At 38.0% G+C, this 19,442-nt stretch overlaps 1 protein-coding gene across 1 annotated transcript in view; it reads right to left on the reverse strand.

Annotated features, from left to right (window-relative positions):
* Positions 1 to 693: 693 nt before the first annotated feature.
* Positions 694 to 19,442, reverse strand: part of Fam98b (family with sequence similarity 98 member B) — a 28,934-nt gene continuing 10,185 nt past the window's right edge. The window contains exons 4-8 of the mRNA XM_008825293.3: positions 14,800 to 14,978; positions 12,468 to 12,548; positions 11,367 to 11,483; positions 5,737 to 5,904; positions 694 to 3,329 (exon numbers count right to left, since the gene is read on the reverse strand). Coding sequence (XP_008823515.1) covers positions 2,982 to 3,329; positions 5,737 to 5,904; positions 11,367 to 11,483; positions 12,468 to 12,548; positions 14,800 to 14,978 — 893 coding nt within the window. The 3' untranslated portion in view covers positions 694 to 2,981. The remainder of the gene's footprint in view (positions 3,330 to 5,736; positions 5,905 to 11,366; positions 11,484 to 12,467; positions 12,549 to 14,799; positions 14,979 to 19,442) is intronic.

Here is a 19,442-nt window from a genome sequence, read left to right on the forward strand (position 1 = left end):
AAGAAATTGGGCTAGTTGCTTTTTTTTTTAATAGGATGAAGTAACAGTACAGATATATCCTTTTCCCATCTTATAATGACCTCCAAACATTGTCTACAAAGTGTTTGGCATTAAAGGAGCTGTCATTTCTCTGTGGCTTTTATCTTTAATTCCAAGTTCTAGCTAAGCAAACCAGCAAGTAAAGAAGGCAGAATGGGTAGAACAGGTTCAATCTGTGTACAGACCCACTCAGAGCAATTTATTTGTGGTCATGATTGTTTAGAGTGATCAGAGACACCCATGACTCTGCTTTACTCCCCAACCTATGTTTCGTTGAGGAAACCAGTGTGAAGAAGGCCAGCCACTCGACTCCACTGTGGGGCACATCTGGATGGGGGCATGCATTTTGGAATTCATAATATTTCATAAAATAATGAAATCACTGACAACCTGATCCCAAAGCAAAGACTGAACTGCTTCTTCACTCCCATCCCCAAACTCACTCCAGATTCTCTTTGCAAGTTAACTCTAGCTTCCTTACAAGGACTGTGTAGAAAGGACTGCACAGAACATTTTTCTGGCCTTAAATCTTTTTCAGGTTCTCATTACTTTTTGTCACAAATAGAGGTAAATGTTTTTTTAAGTTTAAACGTATCTTCCTTTAATAAAAGACAAGCATCCTAAATCTATAAAATATAAAGAAACAGATCCAAAGAAAGTACCAGTTTACTTTTAATAAAACTTCATGAATAACTGTGTGGTAATTTTATATGAACAGCACATATGTTCTTTAGCCCAGAGGAAAAGTCAGGTAAAACATCTATCTACAAATTCCTAGTACGATCATGTTCACAGGTGTTCATAGGTGCTAGATAAAGACAAGAAAAAAAGAGGGATAGAAAATGTGAAAACAGAAAATAAAAAATGAAACTGAAAAGCAAGGAGAAAAAAAAATCACTAAGAGAAAGGTGTTAAGGTTAGAAGTAGTAAGATGCCGTTCAGCAGTAGTCTCCGTCTGTGCCACATTCTGTTTATTTATAAAGCATTTTCACATCATGACCCTTTACATAAAAGCCCTAAATCACCTTACTGCTGTTCCAAATATTGCTCAGTAAACTGTTCTTCAATGAAGTTTTGAACAAAGATTTTCTGAAAACTTCACCTATGAGATTATAAACTCTAGACAACAGCTTTTCATGCAAGTGAAATCACAGACGTGTAAAATAGGAATGGGATTCCAGAAGTGCTTGACTCAGGTAAGACTCACGGTGACTGACATGTGGTGGAGAGCCCAAAAGGCATGGCAGGAAGGGAAAAAAACTTAAAAGAAATAAACTAATGTGTCTGCCATATTTATGTAAATCTTGAGGGTTAAAAAACATTAAAAGTAAAGAGCAGGCATAATGGTACAAGCCTGTAATTCTAGCTCTCAACAGGCTGAGGCAGGGGGATGCCAACTTTGAAATCATGTTTGAGACCAGCCCAGGCTACCAGTCATCTCCATTGACAACCACACTGGATTTAGAACCCCTAGGACACAGACCTCTAGGCATGTTTGTGAGTGTTTCCAGACAGGTTTAACTCAGGAAAGAAAATCCCGTCCTAAAAGAAGATGGCACCATCCTCCAGGCTAGGGGTAAGATGGAATTGAAGCGGGTAAAGGACTTCCAATGGGCAAGCATTTATCTTCCTGCTTCCTGAATGCACACTCGGTGTGGCCAGTCTCCATAGGTTCCTCTACCATGTCTTTCTTCCCTGCCATTATGGACTATGAACAGGAACCATGAGACAAAGAAACCTTTACTCCCCTACGAATCATCTTGTCAGGTATGGCTCATAGTCATGAGGAAAGTAACTCATATACCAGCTCCCTTCTCTTCCTCTTAACACTAAGAGAGAAATACCCTACACTTCTTAAACCATTCACAATAGACCCTCTATAAAATTTCAACAAGTAACTTCAGCATGTCCCATTTCTCATTTCACAACTGAAAACAAATTAATCATAGAGAGCTAAATTCAATACAACACAAAGCACCTGTGGTCTAGTGTCATAATCTGAATTCAGAACTCCTGATCACCAAAGCCTTTGATTGTTTCAATCGCCAATCACATATAGATATTCCCTAAGTTGGTGTTTCCCAAATTATGCTGTGAACCAATCACCATGGATGCCTTGACTCTATCTCTGATCTACTGACACTAGAGACAATGCCCTTAATATTGTGTGAAACTGCTCAGTTGGACTTTTAAAACTTGATAGATCCAAACTGAGGGCATTTTGTAGGAACAGGAATATTTTTCAACCATCATATAAAAATTGATGTATATCTCTGTTCCTTTAAAGTTAATTCTGAATTCTCAATTTTTAACTTATCTACTCAGTTAATCACATTGGTTTAACTCCAACTGGGAAATAAATCACATACACATAGCCAAAAATAAAAGACAACTTCGGCTTCAGTTAAAGGAAATTTAATAGAAACCTGACCAAAGGAATCCCATCCTCTTGAAAAACCATGAGAACTACCTATTGAACACAACTCTTAGACATTTTCTCTATTTTGTAAAATAGAATTAACACATTTAGGACACGTCCACAGGAATTCAAATAAGACAAAATCTATTTTCCTTTATGTTACAGGTGGGGTTGTTTACGTGTTTCAACCCTGAACAAAATACCAGTTAACAGTCTAAATTCAATCATGACAATAAAATACATTCCATTTTCCAAGTGTGCTGGTAATAAATATTTACATTTTAAAAAATAGTTTTTTTGTTTTTTGTTTCTTAAAAAAACACAACATGCTCAAGAGTACACAGAATATGGAAAATTCTGTTGAGAGATCAACTGATAGTATAAAACAACGCTCTTGCATCTTTAAGGATGACACCTCAGGGAGTCTTAACAATTTCCTTCAAAGATGATGTTCAAGTACATTATTAGAACACTATGCCTACTGTATCTAGCAAGAAGCACTGCTCTCTAATTTTTGTACTTTTTAATATCTTCTATACCCACCACCACCTCCACCTCCACCATATGGATCTCCATAGCCTCTTCCCCCATAGCCCCCTCTTCCCCCATAGCCCCCTCTTCCACCATAATCTCCCCTCCCACCATAATCTCCCCTGCCTTGGAAACCTCCTCTACCACCACCTCCACCACTACCACCTCCTCCAAAAAAAAATCTTCCACCCCCACCACCTCTACCACCACCTCCACCTCCCCCACCCCAACCACCCCTTCCTCCGCCTTCTTGTCTCTTTTGCCAAGGGGGCATTTCAGGAGGTGGTGGTTCAATTTCATTAGGCCGTCCTCCCCTATCAGGCACCCTTCCCATCAGCACCTGTGTTTAAAAAAAAAAAAAAAAAAAAAATTAAGTTTCTATTTTCAAAAGTTAAAATTTACATAAAGGTTTCAGATGATGTTAAAGTTATTATTTCTAAGATACAGAAACCCAATGTTTTCATGACATGAAAGTGTTGAACATGGTATGAATTAATACTTGAAATACAAATGCAATGTATGGCAAATTCCTCCAAGTATGGTATTTCTGCACAATCTGGAGCAGTATTTAAGTCTTGCTAATTTTCTCTCATTTAAGTTTGGTTAGCAAATTCTATGATAAATGTGGTATCTAACATACTAAAGTTTTTTTTTTTTTTAAACAACATTTTCAAAACACAAACTATATAAGCTACATTAGTTTATATCAATTTATACAAGTCTGGACTTTCCACTGACAGTGGATTATCCAACAAGACTGTACTCCTAAGGTACATTTTGTTTCAAGATGCATGTATAAGGACTATATAACAGGTGGATGCAGTTAAGGTCAGGGTCGAATGAAATAACTATAATCCCAAGTATTTCTACAAAGACATACAAAAGTTCTCACTGAACTCTTCCTTTAAAAATCCCTACCCTACCTCTAAAATCCAAGATGTGAAATGCTTCAAAATTCAAAAGTTTCTGAACACCAACGTGTCTCTCTCTCTCTCTCTCTCTCTCTCTCACACACACACACACACACACACACACACACACACACACACAACACATCTATACCTAACATCATGGTTTGCACAGTAGAAGCACAGGCACACAAACTATGGTACAAGCTGGACATGGTGGCACATGCCTTTAATCCCAGCAGAGAGGCAGAGGCAGGTGGAGCTCTGTGAGAATAAAGGCCAGCTTTGTCTACATAGGGAGTTCCAGACCAGCTGGGGCTAAAGGGAAACCCTGCCTCAAAAAACTGAAAAAAAAAAAAAAACCCAAAACAGAATATGGTACAAAATTACCTTCAGAATATGCATATAATGTGTACATGAAACAAAATTTTTTGTCCCCTTCCTAGCATTTTAGATAAGGAATATTCTACCTATATGAAATAGGGAGATGACCTACCTATTCCCTTAACCATGTTTTTAACAATACTTGTAGGAGTGAACTAGGGAAAGGACCTAGTAAGTTACTTCATATGCTGGGGACAGAGTGAAGGACAGAGGCTCTGGAGCAGTCAACCCTGCCACAGCCAGGGGGATTCTGCAGCTTCCTGCTTGTGGCTTGCAGCAAAGAAGGCAAAGTATTTACCCCACAACCAAAATGGCTGATGAGCCAACTGGACTGCACTGTCACCCATCCTCTAATCAAAATCACAACCACAAACACTACATTCTCACTGTACAACAAGCTCTCAAGTATAAGACTCTTTAGATCTCAGCAATAATGTCCTAATTGCCATATCATTAAAGAAAAAAAAAAAAAAACCTCAGTCTTTTTTAAGATCTCCTCAAATAATCAGATAATAAAGTAAAAACTCAGAGAAGGCTAACCTTAAAACAATCATCCTGGGGGATGGAGATGCAGCACTGGTAGAGTATCTACCTAGTTCATGTGAGAAGAAGGGAGGGGAAGAACTAGGGGGAGAGGGGAGAAGAGGGGAAGGGAAGAGAGGGGAGAAGAGGGGAGTGGAGGGGAACGAAGAGAGGGGAGGGGAGAAAGGGGAATGGAAGAGGGGAGGAGAGGGAAAGGAAAGAGAGGGAGGGGTAGGGAGGGGACGAGAGAGGAGGGAAAGGGAAGGGCAACCAAACGCCCCTGACAATAGATCCTATCTCAAACTAAAATGATGAAGAATACTTTTAAATGACCTGTATCCTCTGCTTCTGTTATAGTAATAAAGTCCCTACTAAATGGAGAAGACTTTCTATTCCAGCTGACATCCACATTCTAGACTAATTTATTGGTGTTACAGACATGGTACAGTAAAAAGCTCAGACTCCTTGAGTTTGTTTAGGACCCCTGTCGTAAAAGTAGATCTACGCTCTGAATCAGGAAACAGAAGCTCAAAGAGATTTGGCCAACGTGATTCCTTTTTGCAAATACTGGGGCTAGGATATGAACTCGGACTGGTCTACTCTTCTTCCAGCAGAAATATACAGTCAAATGCTAGTGTTCACAATAATTCCTCAGATTCTTACTGACCAAGAGTTACTACAAATGGACACAGCAAGTAACTGTTAATAAAGATGTTGATAAAAGTAATTCTGAATTCCTCTAATTCAGATAAAATTCTGATCTACTTTATGAGAACAGAAACTGAAAGGTACATAAATGCAATAACTAAGCACAGATGAATGGAAACCCCCCACAAAACCAGGACACAAATGAGAAAGTAGACTAAAATCTGTATAAACAGCACACCGAAACGTTGTAAACTCATTTTCTATCACTCTGAAAGAAAAACCAACCTTATTAATGGCGCATGCCGTCTTCTCCCGACTGGTGCCGCTGCTGGTCCTGATGATCTTAGACAGGTCTTCGCGAGCAGCAAGCAGGTGTGCCAACGTAATTGTTGTCTTGGGTGACAAAGCATAGCGCTTGGGCTGGTAAATTCTTGCTATATTATCTGTTTTTACCTAAGTGTCAAAGGTTAGGGTAAAAAAAATGAACAAAAGTATATTTGAATGAAAGATAGTAACAATCCTAATCTTTAGAAAGAAAAGGATAAAATACAAGCAATGAAACAGGAAAGAGAGAAAGCATCCAAATACTTTATGGCTATTTATATATACACTCAAATAAATAGAAACACACACACCAGTGCTAACAAAATGCAGGACACCACAAAGAGTAGTTTCACCAAAAATTTGCAAAAATAAAAACCAAACTTGAAATGGTGAGGACCATCAATGTCTGGATGAGGTCAATGACAACCCTACTAGGAATGGTTTAGGGAGGATGAAAAAAAATGAATCTAGAGTTAATCCAGAAATGAAGTATATAAGAATGACTTAAAGGATTTTTTTGGGGGGGGGACAAGTCCTAGCAGATACTAATATGCAATATGAAATTATTCTTTAAAAGCTAACATATACTGAACACTTATTAAATATTCCAGGATGCTGTTGACTTAGGAGTTATTTCCTCAAAATATCCTTCCAGAATTGCTTGTTTTTATCATCCCCATCTGCTGACAAGGAAAAGGCGAAACTTAGAGAGCTTAGGTCACAAAAACAGATGGATAAATGGATGGATTGAAGAAAGAGTAAAGGAAGGCAGGCAGGATGGCCAATTTAAGTCCCTAAAATACAGCAAGAAAATCCCAGTTCTTCCAACATGCACAGAAAATCGCACCTCAACCCCAGGCTCCATATGCAGAATAATGTACCACCTTACCTCTATATAATTCATTGGAACTTGGGAGAAAAAAGAACAGATTGATGAAGCAAGACAGAAAGTTGATATTTTGTTGATAAACATATGAATGCAATAAATGATCAAAGAAGTGTCACAGATTAACAGGAAAAGAAAAGGATTATTTTTATGGTGTTGGGATGAGCTGATAACTACTTGGAAAAAAAGTTAAAAATTCCAAAGAGAATAAAGAGCAGTATCTTAAATTTTTTAAAACTACCACATTATAAAGACTAAAATTTCTAGGCATATACATTAAAGGGCTTAAAACAGAATCAAAGAAAAACTGAGGAAAATATTAATAAAGTAACTGACTAGCAAACTTTCTTAATATAAATCTCAATTGAAAGAGAAACAGGAAAACTGACAAGACATAAATAAAAAAGAGGAAATTCAAATGACTAATAAGCTTATGATAAAGGTCAACTGTCCCAATAATGAGATTATACCTATTAGTAAGTTAATCTTTATTATCCATCAAGTCAGAAAGAAATTGGTCATATTTCTAGTATTGGCTAAAGTGAGACAAAATTTCATTTATGCTATTTATAGGAGCTTGACATACAAACTTTACTGGAAGATATTTCAGCCAGAAGAATTATTATTAAAAGTGATAACCTTTCACATAGTAAATATCCTTTTAGGATTCCACACCCCAATATATTTTGAAATTTACAGTAAATTATAAAATTTATTAAATTATACATAGAAAAATTCATGATGTTATATATTATAGGGAAAGAAAATTAAAGTTAAGCAAACTGTAGCATCATTATATGGTAGAATATAATACAATCATCAAAACGCTACCGAAAGGAAAGAAATATTTCTGTGTTACAACACAAATGAACCCTGAAAGCATCATGTTAACTGAAAGAGGCCAGAAATAAAGAGGTTCACATCATAGGACTCCATTCATGTGGAATGTCTACAGAGACAGGTATATTTCAGAAATGAGTGCCAGAGAATGGAGGCTGGGGTGGCAGGGATGACTACTAGTAGGTATGTATTTATTCTAGAGCTCTGAAAATACTCTGGACTCAGTAGTGATGATTTTACAACTCTGAATGCTCTAAACACCACTAACGTATATACTTCCTAAAATGAAGCTTTTACATGAAGTAAATCCTTTAAAAAATTAAAAATTAATTGTGGGAGTTTCTTGGCATGTATGTGAAGTGTATATATGGGTTTATATGGGTGTTTGCACTTGTTTTTAAAATATTTTATTATTTTTATTTTCTGTGTATGAGTGCATTGCCTGCATGTGTATAAGCGCACTCATGTCATGCAGTGCCCACAGAGGTCAGAAGAGGGTGTCAGATCCCCTGGAACTGGAGTTCTGGATGGTTGTTAGCTTCCATGTGGGTGCTGGGAATCGAATCCAGGTCCTCCATAAGAGCAGTCAGTGCTCTTAACCGTTGAGTTATCTCTCTCCAGCCCAGGTGTGTGCACTTGATGTACATTCAAACATGTGGGGGCCATAGGTGAACATCAGATGCCTTTCTCTACTGTTCTCCACCTTATTTGGGGGAGAGAGGAGATTGGGAGAATGTGTGTGTGCATGTGTGTGCACATATGTGTGTGTATATGCATACAGGCCAGAGGCTAATAACAATATCTTTCCTGATTGCTCTCTACCTTATCTTTTGAGATAAGGTATACCTGGCACTCAATAATTGGCTATACTGGTTGACCAGACAACTCCCATATCTGCCTGCCTCTAAACCCAGCCACTAGGGTTATAGACCCAAGACCACACCAGCCTTTACATGGGTTCTGAGAATCTGAACTTAGTCCTCATGCTTGCCCAGCGGGTACTTTACTGACAGAGCCATATCCTTAGCCCTCCACCTTATTTATTGAAACAGGGTCTCTCACTGAATCCGGAGCTCAGGGATTGATCAGACTGGGCTGTCAACATGGGATCTACCTTCTCTACCCCAAGGATAATCTATTTAGTGAAAAGGAGAAACTATAAAATTGTACTATCTCAGCCAAGCATGGTGGTACATGCCTTTAATCCCAGCATTCAGGAGGCAGAGGCAGGCAGATCTCTGTGAGTTCAAGGCCAGTCTGATCTACATAGCATGTTCCAGGCCAGCTGGGGCTACACAGAAACACACTGTCTCAAAAAAAAAAAATAAAGACAAAAAAAAAAGTACCATCTCAAATTATAAAACTGTATATCTCATGTATATTTCACACTAGCAAAAATAAAAGAGAAACAAAACTAGCTTAACTTTATTAATAAATGAGTATAATTGTTTTAATAAGTCTTAAATGGGTTCTTTGACAATTTCACAGTACATAATGCATTCTAATTACTCACCTCTTGACCCTTTCCCATCTCCTTCCCACCCCTGCCAATCTCCATTCCTCCCACAAGTACATTTCTCACACTCATCTTTCTGTTTTGTTTTGTGAGCAGCTGGTCATCTGTGCAATCATCAGATCATCAGTTTGAAACTATCCATTGGGACCTGGTAGGCTTATCAGTGGATACACAACTGAAAAGAATGACTGTCCCTCCTCAATCCACCAGTAGCCAATAGCTCAGCAGAGAGAAGTAGGGTCCCATAAGTCTTTTCAGGATCCACAACTAATTGCTGACAGGCCCACTCTTGTGCAGCCCAGTGCAGACCACTGCAGCCACTGTGAAATCAGGACTGCAATGGCTGTGTCAGGCCCAGAGACAGCATTTCACAGCTCTTCTCCCTGACTTTTGTCTCTTACAGTCTTTCTACCTACTCTTCCTAGATGTTCCCTGAGCCTTGGAGGAAGTGGCATGAATGTCTTGATTAGGGCTGAACTGTGACTTCTTCTTAGGACCTTAGCCAGTCCTAGGTCTCTACACTGACCGCAGTTCATTGCAAAGGAAAGCGTCTGTGGTGCCACAGGCCTTTAATCCCAGCATTCGGGAGGCAGAGACAGATGGATCTCTGAGTTTAAGGCAGCTTGGTCTACATAGAGTTCTAGATCAGGTGGGGTTACTGGGAGACCCTGTCTCAAAAAGACCAAAAAAAAAAAGAGAGAGAGAGAGAGAGAAGTCTTAGACTCATAACATATTCTTATCAAGTGTCCTTGCAAGGAAATTATTTGCAGATTTGCTACAGCAGAAAGAGGGAATAACCAATTTTAAAAGGTAGGTCATAAAATCCAGACGACACTAGAGTAGCCAAGGATAGCCATATAAGCAAACTGGCTAGTAATAAGAGGACACAAACTTCTAGTCAAGAAAGTACACAGAAAATGGAAACGTCCCTGTATTATCCCCAAGGAACACAACCCTGTCAATCTCTTCACTGTAGAACTTCTGGACTCCAGAGCCACACAAGAATAAGTTATATTATTAAAGCTTCTAAGTATGCATCCATTTGTTAATAACAGACGTAGGGAACTAACACAACACTACACATGGCCAGGAAGAACAAAACATGTGAAAGCCAAGGAGAGAACAGAAGCACCACAACAGAGCAAGTCCCAGGAGCAGAGACATGTGAGATCTTGGGTTTTTCTAGCCCAGGCCAGATACTAGCTGAACGGAGCTCATGGATTAGTCAGCTTTGTGTTCTTTTCATAAAATCTCTAAGGGTAGATAACAGAGTTCATTTGGCTCATGAGTCTAGTGATTGGAGGTCCAAACAAGATGGTGGCAGGGGCTCCCTGGCTATGTCATAATATGGTAAAGAAGGAGAAAGACAAAAGGCTGTACTGTGGAGGAGTCAAGTACATGATGGCCTCACTTTGTAACAACCCACTCTTAGAAGAACTAATACAAACCTCAAGACCAGCATTAATACATTCATGAGGGTAGATGGATGGCCTATCTTTCACTATACTCCACTGCTTAAAGGTTCCATCATCACAGTGGGAAGCAAGCTTCCAGCATACAAAGTTTGAGGGAAAAACCAGTCACACCAGAGCAGTGTAACACAACACGTGAAGAAGAGCTGCTCAATGATTCTAAATAGTCACAATAATCTAATAACACCTAAACTGTACTTGTGGTCAAAGTAGAGTAACACATACCAGATTTACCCTCTGAAGAGTATCAACTAAAACGTGCTAGACAAATAATGGCAACCAATGATTTTCATATATCAGACATCAAGGGGGTCCAGAACAGTGATCCTTGAAAGAGGGAAAGTCCTATGATTGCCCCTGTTTACTGTCTGGAAAGTTCTCAGGCAAGGTGGGAGGAGCAGGGAGGATCCCAGACTAAGGCTAGGTAGATTAAATACACCAAGCTAGTTGAAGAGATTGTGCCCCATCCCATAACTCACTTTTCAACTAGAAGACATTGCATAATCATTCAACCAGTCTTCAGAAACTTAGGAAACCTGTTGGAGCATCAGTGCTCCCAAAACCTATTCCTGCACTCTGCTTTCTTAGTCAGCTGCTCTCTGTCTCTACCTCACTATCTCACAGAAGTAGTCCTTTATTCTGGCATACATCAAAACACATGCGCTTAAAACAAATGTGAAAGTCTTAGAGAAATTGTTATTAGCAAACATGAATTTATATACATGACTAACATCATTATACTTAAGAGCAGCAGTTAAGTAACATGGGCTCAGGTCGGTGACAAAGAGTAAATGTGGTCTGGTTACATAAGGGCAGAGATCGTCAAGCATGGCCACAGACTACCACCTACAGGGCACGAGTGGGAAAGCAATCTCACCTTGGCTCTATCTGACCATCCAAAGGACTGTACTGTCACATCTAACCGTTTCATTAACATCCGCCGGCGGCATTCATACTCAGAAGAAAGGGCATCATTAATTCTTTCCAGTTTTTCCTAAAGAATTTGAGGATGAAACCATAAATATTAGATTCTTTTGCCCAGACAAGAAGTTTGAAAATTAAAATACTTCCTACTGATTCAATTGATACTGTACTTAATGACCATTTTCTGAGTCCATGACACTTTATACAAAAATATTTAAGTAAGAGAGTAGTTGATATAACATTTATAGTGTCCAGAGGCTATTAAAGGAGTTTATCTTATCTTTGATTAAATGCATTTATTTTAGTGAAACATCAATTTGTGATATACTGCACACTACCCAAAGGGAGTCCCGGGAGCTCATCCTGCTGGCTTCAGACACTTCCCTTTCAAATCACAACTCTGTGAATGTATGGGCACCATGTATATTCCCGGCCACCTAAGTTGGGGTTTTTTGTTTGTTTGTTTGTTTTTAATTAATAATTTGACTGAATAAAGGGTTAGGATAGATTATTCTAGAATACTCATTTTATTGTTCCAAAATAATATATTAGATTTCACACCTTGTAAAAATCTAAGTGCCCATTTCTAACAGTAAACCATCACTCTTGGCTGGGTGTTGCTTGTCCCCTCAAGGTTCCTGTGTTGGAGGTTTGGTATGCAAGGTGGTAGGTCCTGGGAGGTAAGAGGAACATTAGGACAGGTGAGGAAAGGCTCTAAGAAGTGGCTCATAGTGGGAAGTCCTTAGACCAATTGGAGGTGTGCCCTCAAAAAGAATTTGGGAATGTCAACTTTTCTATTTGGTAATGCAGCATCTTCACACACACACACACACACCAGCCGTGCCATCCATCAGGAAGCTAGAAAGCCAAAGGATGGCCCTTGCCAGAGCTAGCACCACGCAGTTTAGATTTTCAGTCTGCAAAACTGTGAGCAAATAAATCTCTTTATAATGTTAGCCTGGCTAACAGTGTATTTTATTACAGTAACAAAAAAATGAACTAATACAGTCATGCACTAATTTGGTTATATAAAACTAATAAAAGAAGCACTTACTGCTTGTTCTGAATTTAAATCCATCTTTAGTAGTGGTTTTCCCACATGATTTTTCTGGACTTTAGAGAGAATATCCTTCACCTAAAAGTAAATATAAAAGATTACATAAATGTATATACATATACACACTCACACACACACACACACACACACACACTCACACACACACACACTAAATTTAAACCATGGTATTCATATTAGATAGGCTGCTTTGAACACTGGATAATAAGTAACATGCACCTTCACACACTAAGAAAGGAGTATCATTGCAATGCAAAAAAAGCACCCATTATAGTAAATCAAACTACGGAACATTTCTTCAAGAATAAAAAAGTGACACCAGGTGTGGTGGCATGCACCTTTAATCCCAGCCCCTGGGAAGCAGAGGCAGGTGGATCTCTGCGAGATCAAGGTCAACCTGGTCTACATAGTGACTTCCAGGCAGGCAGTGACTAGGGAGAGCCTGTCAAAGAACAACAACAAAACAACCAAATGACTCTACTATAAGAGTTCATGGCTTCTGTGAAATAATTTTGGAATTTCTTCTTAAGATGGCACTCTTTTACTTCCTGGTAAGCTTTTAAGAGGGACACTAAAATATTTACTAATGATCTTTACTATGCCAATCATGCTTGTTCTGCTTTCACTGTTCCATAAGACAACAGAGAACAGGAACTCCTGACTGCAGTCCTCACACAATTTTACGACTTTCATAAAGTCACTGGATTAAATGACTTGAAACATTTTAATTTTGTAAACAACATCAGTCATTTATTTTTGCCTTACTAATATCAAAAGTCATTTGAAAAATAGCAATTTATCCTACAGACTATAGAGTAACAGCCTAAGTTGGACTCACTCTAACTAGAGAATTCTTCAGTTTCTTAGTTATACGGTAACCACAGAAAGCCGGAGTAGCCAGGTTTTAAGGGACAGAAAGCTTACTTAATGTTTAAGCGTTCCTTAGGAATTCAAAATTACATTTGCAAGCTGGGACAGTAAAAGGAAATAACTGCAAAGAGGAATGATATTTCTTTTCCATGTGATATGAATGTTCTAAAATTACATTTTAACAATGGCTATGCAATCCAGTAAGTAGATGAAAATTCCTTGTTCTGTACATTTAATATGGGTGTATTTTGTCATGCAAATTGGATCTTACAAGTTATACTTTAAAAATTAGTTTAGGAAGAGCCTGTACAAATGCTCTCCAAAATCTTAAACTTTATGAACTTTGCAGCAAATCTACCTCTACAATAATACAATCACTGATAATAAGATTGATACATCATTTCTAAATTATTTTCTTAAAATATGCTGTTTCTGTAAATTCCCCCTCTATTGTAAATATTGCCAATGTTATCTTATTTATATATTTTACAACTAAGGTTTAATCGTTAGAGCTGACTACCTGCGCTCGAACATTAGGGTTACCACTTTGGAACAGCACCGCAGCTTCTGCCCACAGAGGATGCAGGCAATAATAATACTTATATAGGTGATATGAGAAAACAGGATGAGCTATTAGAAGGAAACATTTAGAAAAATAATGACTTATATTGCTGCTACATTATCTGAACAGCTTTAAGTCAGAAAGTAAAAATTTTCATTCTAAGATAACAAAGTCTTTTGGGAACATCATGTAGGAAAAAAAATGGAAATTTTTACTTCTGATAAGAACTGAATGGCTTAGAAAGCCCTTTTAGGTAAACAGCCCAGTGACATTATAAGGTAAAAGGCACAGGGTATAAGATTATAGGTGCTTTTAACTACCCCACCAGGCTGCTTATTTATTCATTTGCTATCTGATGCACACTAAACACTTCATTAACAAAGTATGCTTGCTCAATGCCAAAGAAACCACACTGCAACATCCCATGAGGAGTCAGGGGAGGTGAGTATGTCTTTCACTTTGTAGAATAACTACTTTTTTCATTATACTATATTATAACTCTCACTAGGGGAACAATCCTTAAATTTGCAAGGATTTTTATCACAGCAAACTCTGGCAAAGCCTACGATGCTCATTTACTAAGATATAGTTCCTGAAAATTAACTACAGACAAGTTAAGTCACAAGCATATTAACCCCAAATCCAAAATTCAGTTTACATAAAACTCTTCTTTTAGGTGGACTTTGTTTTTGCTTTGGCACTGGAGACAATACCCAGGACCTTGCACATAGTAGGCAATGGCTCTGCCACTAATACCCACCCCTAGTAACACAGACTTCTCTTGAAATTGCTGATATATCTTAGACTTAAAGGATTTTTATTTATAACATTTACATGTTAGCATTTAGTTGAATTTTTGAGAAAAAAAAAATATAATACCTTTGATTCCACTTGGTTTAGCATAAGTGGAATGTCAGAAGTGTTTGATTTGGGTATCCCAAGGATATCACACATAGTTTGAACTTCCTGGTAAATCTCACTGTTTTTATCTAATTGAGAATTTTTGCGTTTCTTGTTCTGTAATATCTGTAAAGCTTGAAGCTCTGTACTTAAAAACACTACAATAAAAAAAGATTTAAAAGAACATTAATACATGCATGAAAACTCTTTGAAATACTTTACTGAAATAATTTATTTAAAACAAATATCAACAATTTCAAAGCAATATTAACTTACAAAAAACCAAAGAGCAACAACAGTTATAGAACACCTTAGACGTAAAACACGACAGAAACCAACCTGCCTAAGGCTGCCTGTGTCCTCATGGATGAGCCCACAATCATGCACATATGGGCAGCACAAACTGGCCTCAGCAGGTTATTAATAACAATGTTATTTCATTGTTTTTTACATTACTATGTAGATCTTTAGATTTTTCAAAGATATTTTTAATATTTATCATAAAATTTAATTAGCATAGCCCAATATTTTGAGCTAATATTACTTTCAGAAACATTACATTTAAGAATTAAAAATGACTGTAACTGTAATTGAAAAGGAAACAGTTCAGTATCAGTAATAAGGTCCCTGGGCCAGAAGAGAATAATCAAGTCAAAATAAAGGCTTGTAAGTCATTTATCTTTGATTAAGTCTGTTACATAGAAATCCAAAATAAGTCAGAGGTCAAACATTAGAAGAATCATCCTTTTTTTCTGCTGCTGAGTACTGAAACTGGAGCCTTGCGCATACTACATAAGCACTCTCTTACTGGCCTCTATCTCCAGTTCTGAATCATTTATTAAATTAGTCCATATGGAAGAGGTCATATTTCTTAGATTTTTTTTTTCTTGAATATTTTCTTAGAAAGTTCATTATTAGTAGACAGAATGGCTTTGAAGCAGATGAGACTATTACAGAGAGCTACAGCTAGTCAAAATACACAGAATAAGTGACTGAAGGGTGCCTAGCCCTAAGCGATAGATCTGCAATGCAACTTCTACACCTAAAGCTCAGGGAACACCACAGAAGAGGAGGCAGAAAGATTCTAAGGACCAGAGAAACAGGACACTTGCAGCTAGATGATACATCTGAGACATGATCGCGAAGCTGCATCCATGAACTCTTCACAATATGGTAGCTTAACAAGACCTGCATAATGACACAGCAGTTGACATGCCAATGTGGATGGGGAAAGTTTCACAGGGTCTTACTTCTAGATGAAGAGCTACAGGCAGTCAACTGATGCTGAGGGAGGGAGAATCAGTTTTCTCCAGGGACGAGCTCCCAGATTAGTTATCTAATTCCAAGTGGCCAGTCCTAAACACAGGTATACAGCACCACTAAATGGACACAGTGCATTATATACAGATGTATATTTATAAATGTATGTACGTATAAGCCGGGTGTGGTGGCGCACGCCTTTGATCCCAGCACTTGGGAGGCAGAGGCAGGCGGATCTCTGCAAGTTCAAGGCCAGCCTGGTCTACATAGTGAGTTCCAGGACAGCTGGGGCTATAGGGAGACCCTGTCTCAAAAAGACCCCCCCCAAAAAATGTATGTATGTATATATAATAATAATAAATCAAAGAAGAGGACAAGAAATTGAGAGGGAATCGGTGGGAAATGGGAGGAGTTGGAAGGGGAGAAAGAGAGATGGAAATGATGCAGATACAATGCTAATATATGAAATTCACAAAAAAAAATCATTAAAAAAAATCAAAGCCATTCTATCAACTAAGAATGAACTTGCTAAGAAAAATGCTAAGAGAGATAGAATATCAATTTGGGGAGAGATGGAGGGACTTACTGCTAGATGGATAGGCTCAAAATACAGTGTGCAAATGTATAAAATTTTCAAACAATAAAAAATATCTTTAAAAACTACCTGACAACTACACACAGACACCATATTAAATCTGTACTGTGCATGGTTGTATTCACTGGGGAAACCTGAGCAGCTACCACTGGCGTTAAGCAGAAAGGATCCAGGCCCTGCAGCAGGACAGCCTCACCTCCACCTACTTCATCTGGACAACTGAGCCAAGATTTAGTTTGAAACAAAAGAATGCATACAAAGAAAAGGGCACTAGAAAGTAAATAAAATAAATTTATTTAATAATTTAGGCAAAATAGGAGTGAATGATTTATTTCAGCCAAAACTTCACACTAGTTGGTTCCAGATCCATTTTAGTCAATTTAGCCAATGATCTAGATTTCTATTTCAGTAAGTGCACATTAGCCAAGAGCCCATTCCGAGTCAGGAACCACACGGATAGGGAGATGCAAAGCCAAGTAAGAGAGCAAGTCTACTCACAAAGAGCTTAAAGTCCAACAGACGAGACCCAACAAATGAACAATTTAAGAATGCCTAAGACTCTGGTAACATCCTCTCCCACATGGACAGTAACTGGGCAAAGGAGATCGTACAGCTCTAACTGACCCACAGCAGATACACAATTGAGTAAGGATAGCCCACCACAGGATGTTCATATTCCCTTTATTCTTATCAATTTCATTTAATCCTTTCAATGGTCATATTTAGGAAAATTACTCAAAAATCCTGTGTGTGGTGCATGTGTGTATACATGTGTATATATATGTATTCTCATGTGTATGCTTGCATGTGGAGACCAGAGAATTACACCAGGTGTCTTCCTCAGTCACTCTCCATCTTTGAGATATTTTGAGATTTTTTTGCTTCTTTTATACAAACATTTGCATTGTTTCCCATCATGTATCTCAGAGATCATGCTATATTCGCACATTCCATTACTCTCACTTGTCCTAAGGGCTGTACAGCAACACCACTGCACTAATGTATGATTCCTGATTAGCTGCTTACAGACACTCAGGTTTCTGGTCTTTTTGCTAATATTAACAACATTATAATGAACATCATTTGCATGTATCTTTGTGCACTTATGCAAATAGACATGAATCTGATATGTAGGACTGCCAGGTCAAAAGACAGATAAACTTTATAATTTTGAGGCCACATTTCCTACAAACTTGTATTATGAATTTTGTGGGGACTTGAAGACTCTTTAGTGGTGTGGTAAGTGAAAACTTGTAACCTATTATTTTATTTTTGTGTCTTTAATTATGAATAATACTGTACATCTTTTCAAGTTTGTAAGTAATTTAAAAAATTCTTCCTATGGAATACATGTTCATGTCTTATTTACTTTACATATTTTCCTAATAACTATCTTTCTCTTGATTCATAAAAATCTTCATGGCCTAAAAAATTTGATCCTTTTTATTTTATACATGCTACAAACACTTCTAGGAAGAACAAGAAGCTCATTATATGACTAAATATGATTAAAATAGCTAACACAATTTTGTTTAAAATATTTAAACTAAAAATAAATAAGGTATAGATACTTGCTAGACTGTGAGCTCATATAACTTTTCTGCAACAAAGGATGCCAATATATATCAAGACCAGAAATTTATTTAAAGGTTCATATTTGTCTAAATGAAATTAGTCAAAAATATAAACAAATTATTTTTTTAAAAGAATACAAGAACCTCCAAACTTTTAATCTACTAAATAAAAATATTATGTCAACAAAAGGTAATGTAGCTATTTGACATCATTTAAAAAGAGACAGCCCTCTAGCCATGGGTAATAAAAGAAATTTTAAGCTTCTAAGCACTCAGATAGACAGACATCGGACACCTACAGGACTCTATTGGACAACTGAAGAGACAGGCTGACTCTGTAGCTAAAACGGTGCTACAGAACAGAAGGGGGCTGGACCCGCTGTTCCTAAAGGAAGGAGGCTTACTCATGGCCTTAAGTGAGGCTTGCTGTTTTTAGGCCAATAATTCAGGTGTAGTTGGGTTTTGCTGGGCCTCTGGTTAATACTCCTCCTAGCCTTCACAGTGGGCCCATGCCACCTAAATTGTCTAACTGGATAGACCATGAGGCGTCTAAATGCCATCAAAATTATGGTTCTGAAGACCCAATATGAGCCACTAAATCAGAACAAGACAACGATTTGACTTATGTCCCAGAGCCAGTGGGGAATGTAATAGCCCAAGCTCCTCTATTTTGTGTAAGTTTAACTAGTCAAGAGTATAAAATCTCTAGTATGTTGAAAGACTGACCTTTCCCGTTTCACTGGTCAATCATCTGGTCATAAGAAGGTGGTTCACATTATGTTATGCTAAATAGATGGGCGGGATACCTAGTGCATTAATGAGATAGGAAATTTTTCCTGCCTGGAATCCCAGCAACTAGCCCAGAACTTCTGGACCAGCCACAGTCATGTAGTCTGTAAGTCTGCCTGCTTTTCTTCTTCAGATCCCTTTTCTAAACATGCTTTCTTTAAGGCTTTGGGCTGCCCCTAGCATCTTGCATTTCTTTACCTTTTCTAAAGCTTCCTTCTCCAAGCCATGTGGCTGCCAGTCAGCCACGTGTCTGATCTCCATGCAGGCTGTAAACCTGCATGGCTTCATGGCTTTCTTCCCTTGTCCCCTCCACTCTCCTCAAGGCACCTGCCAAGATCACCAGCTCGTCTGCCCTGAGGATTTTTCTTTAAAATTCTAATAAAATTGTAAAATATTTAAAAAAG

Source organism: Nannospalax galili, unplaced genomic scaffold (genome assembly GCF_000622305.1).
Source record: "Nannospalax galili isolate Female #2095 unplaced genomic scaffold, S.galili_v1.0 scaffold629, whole genome shotgun sequence".
NCBI lineage: Eukaryota > Metazoa > Chordata > Mammalia > Rodentia > Spalacidae > Nannospalax > Nannospalax galili.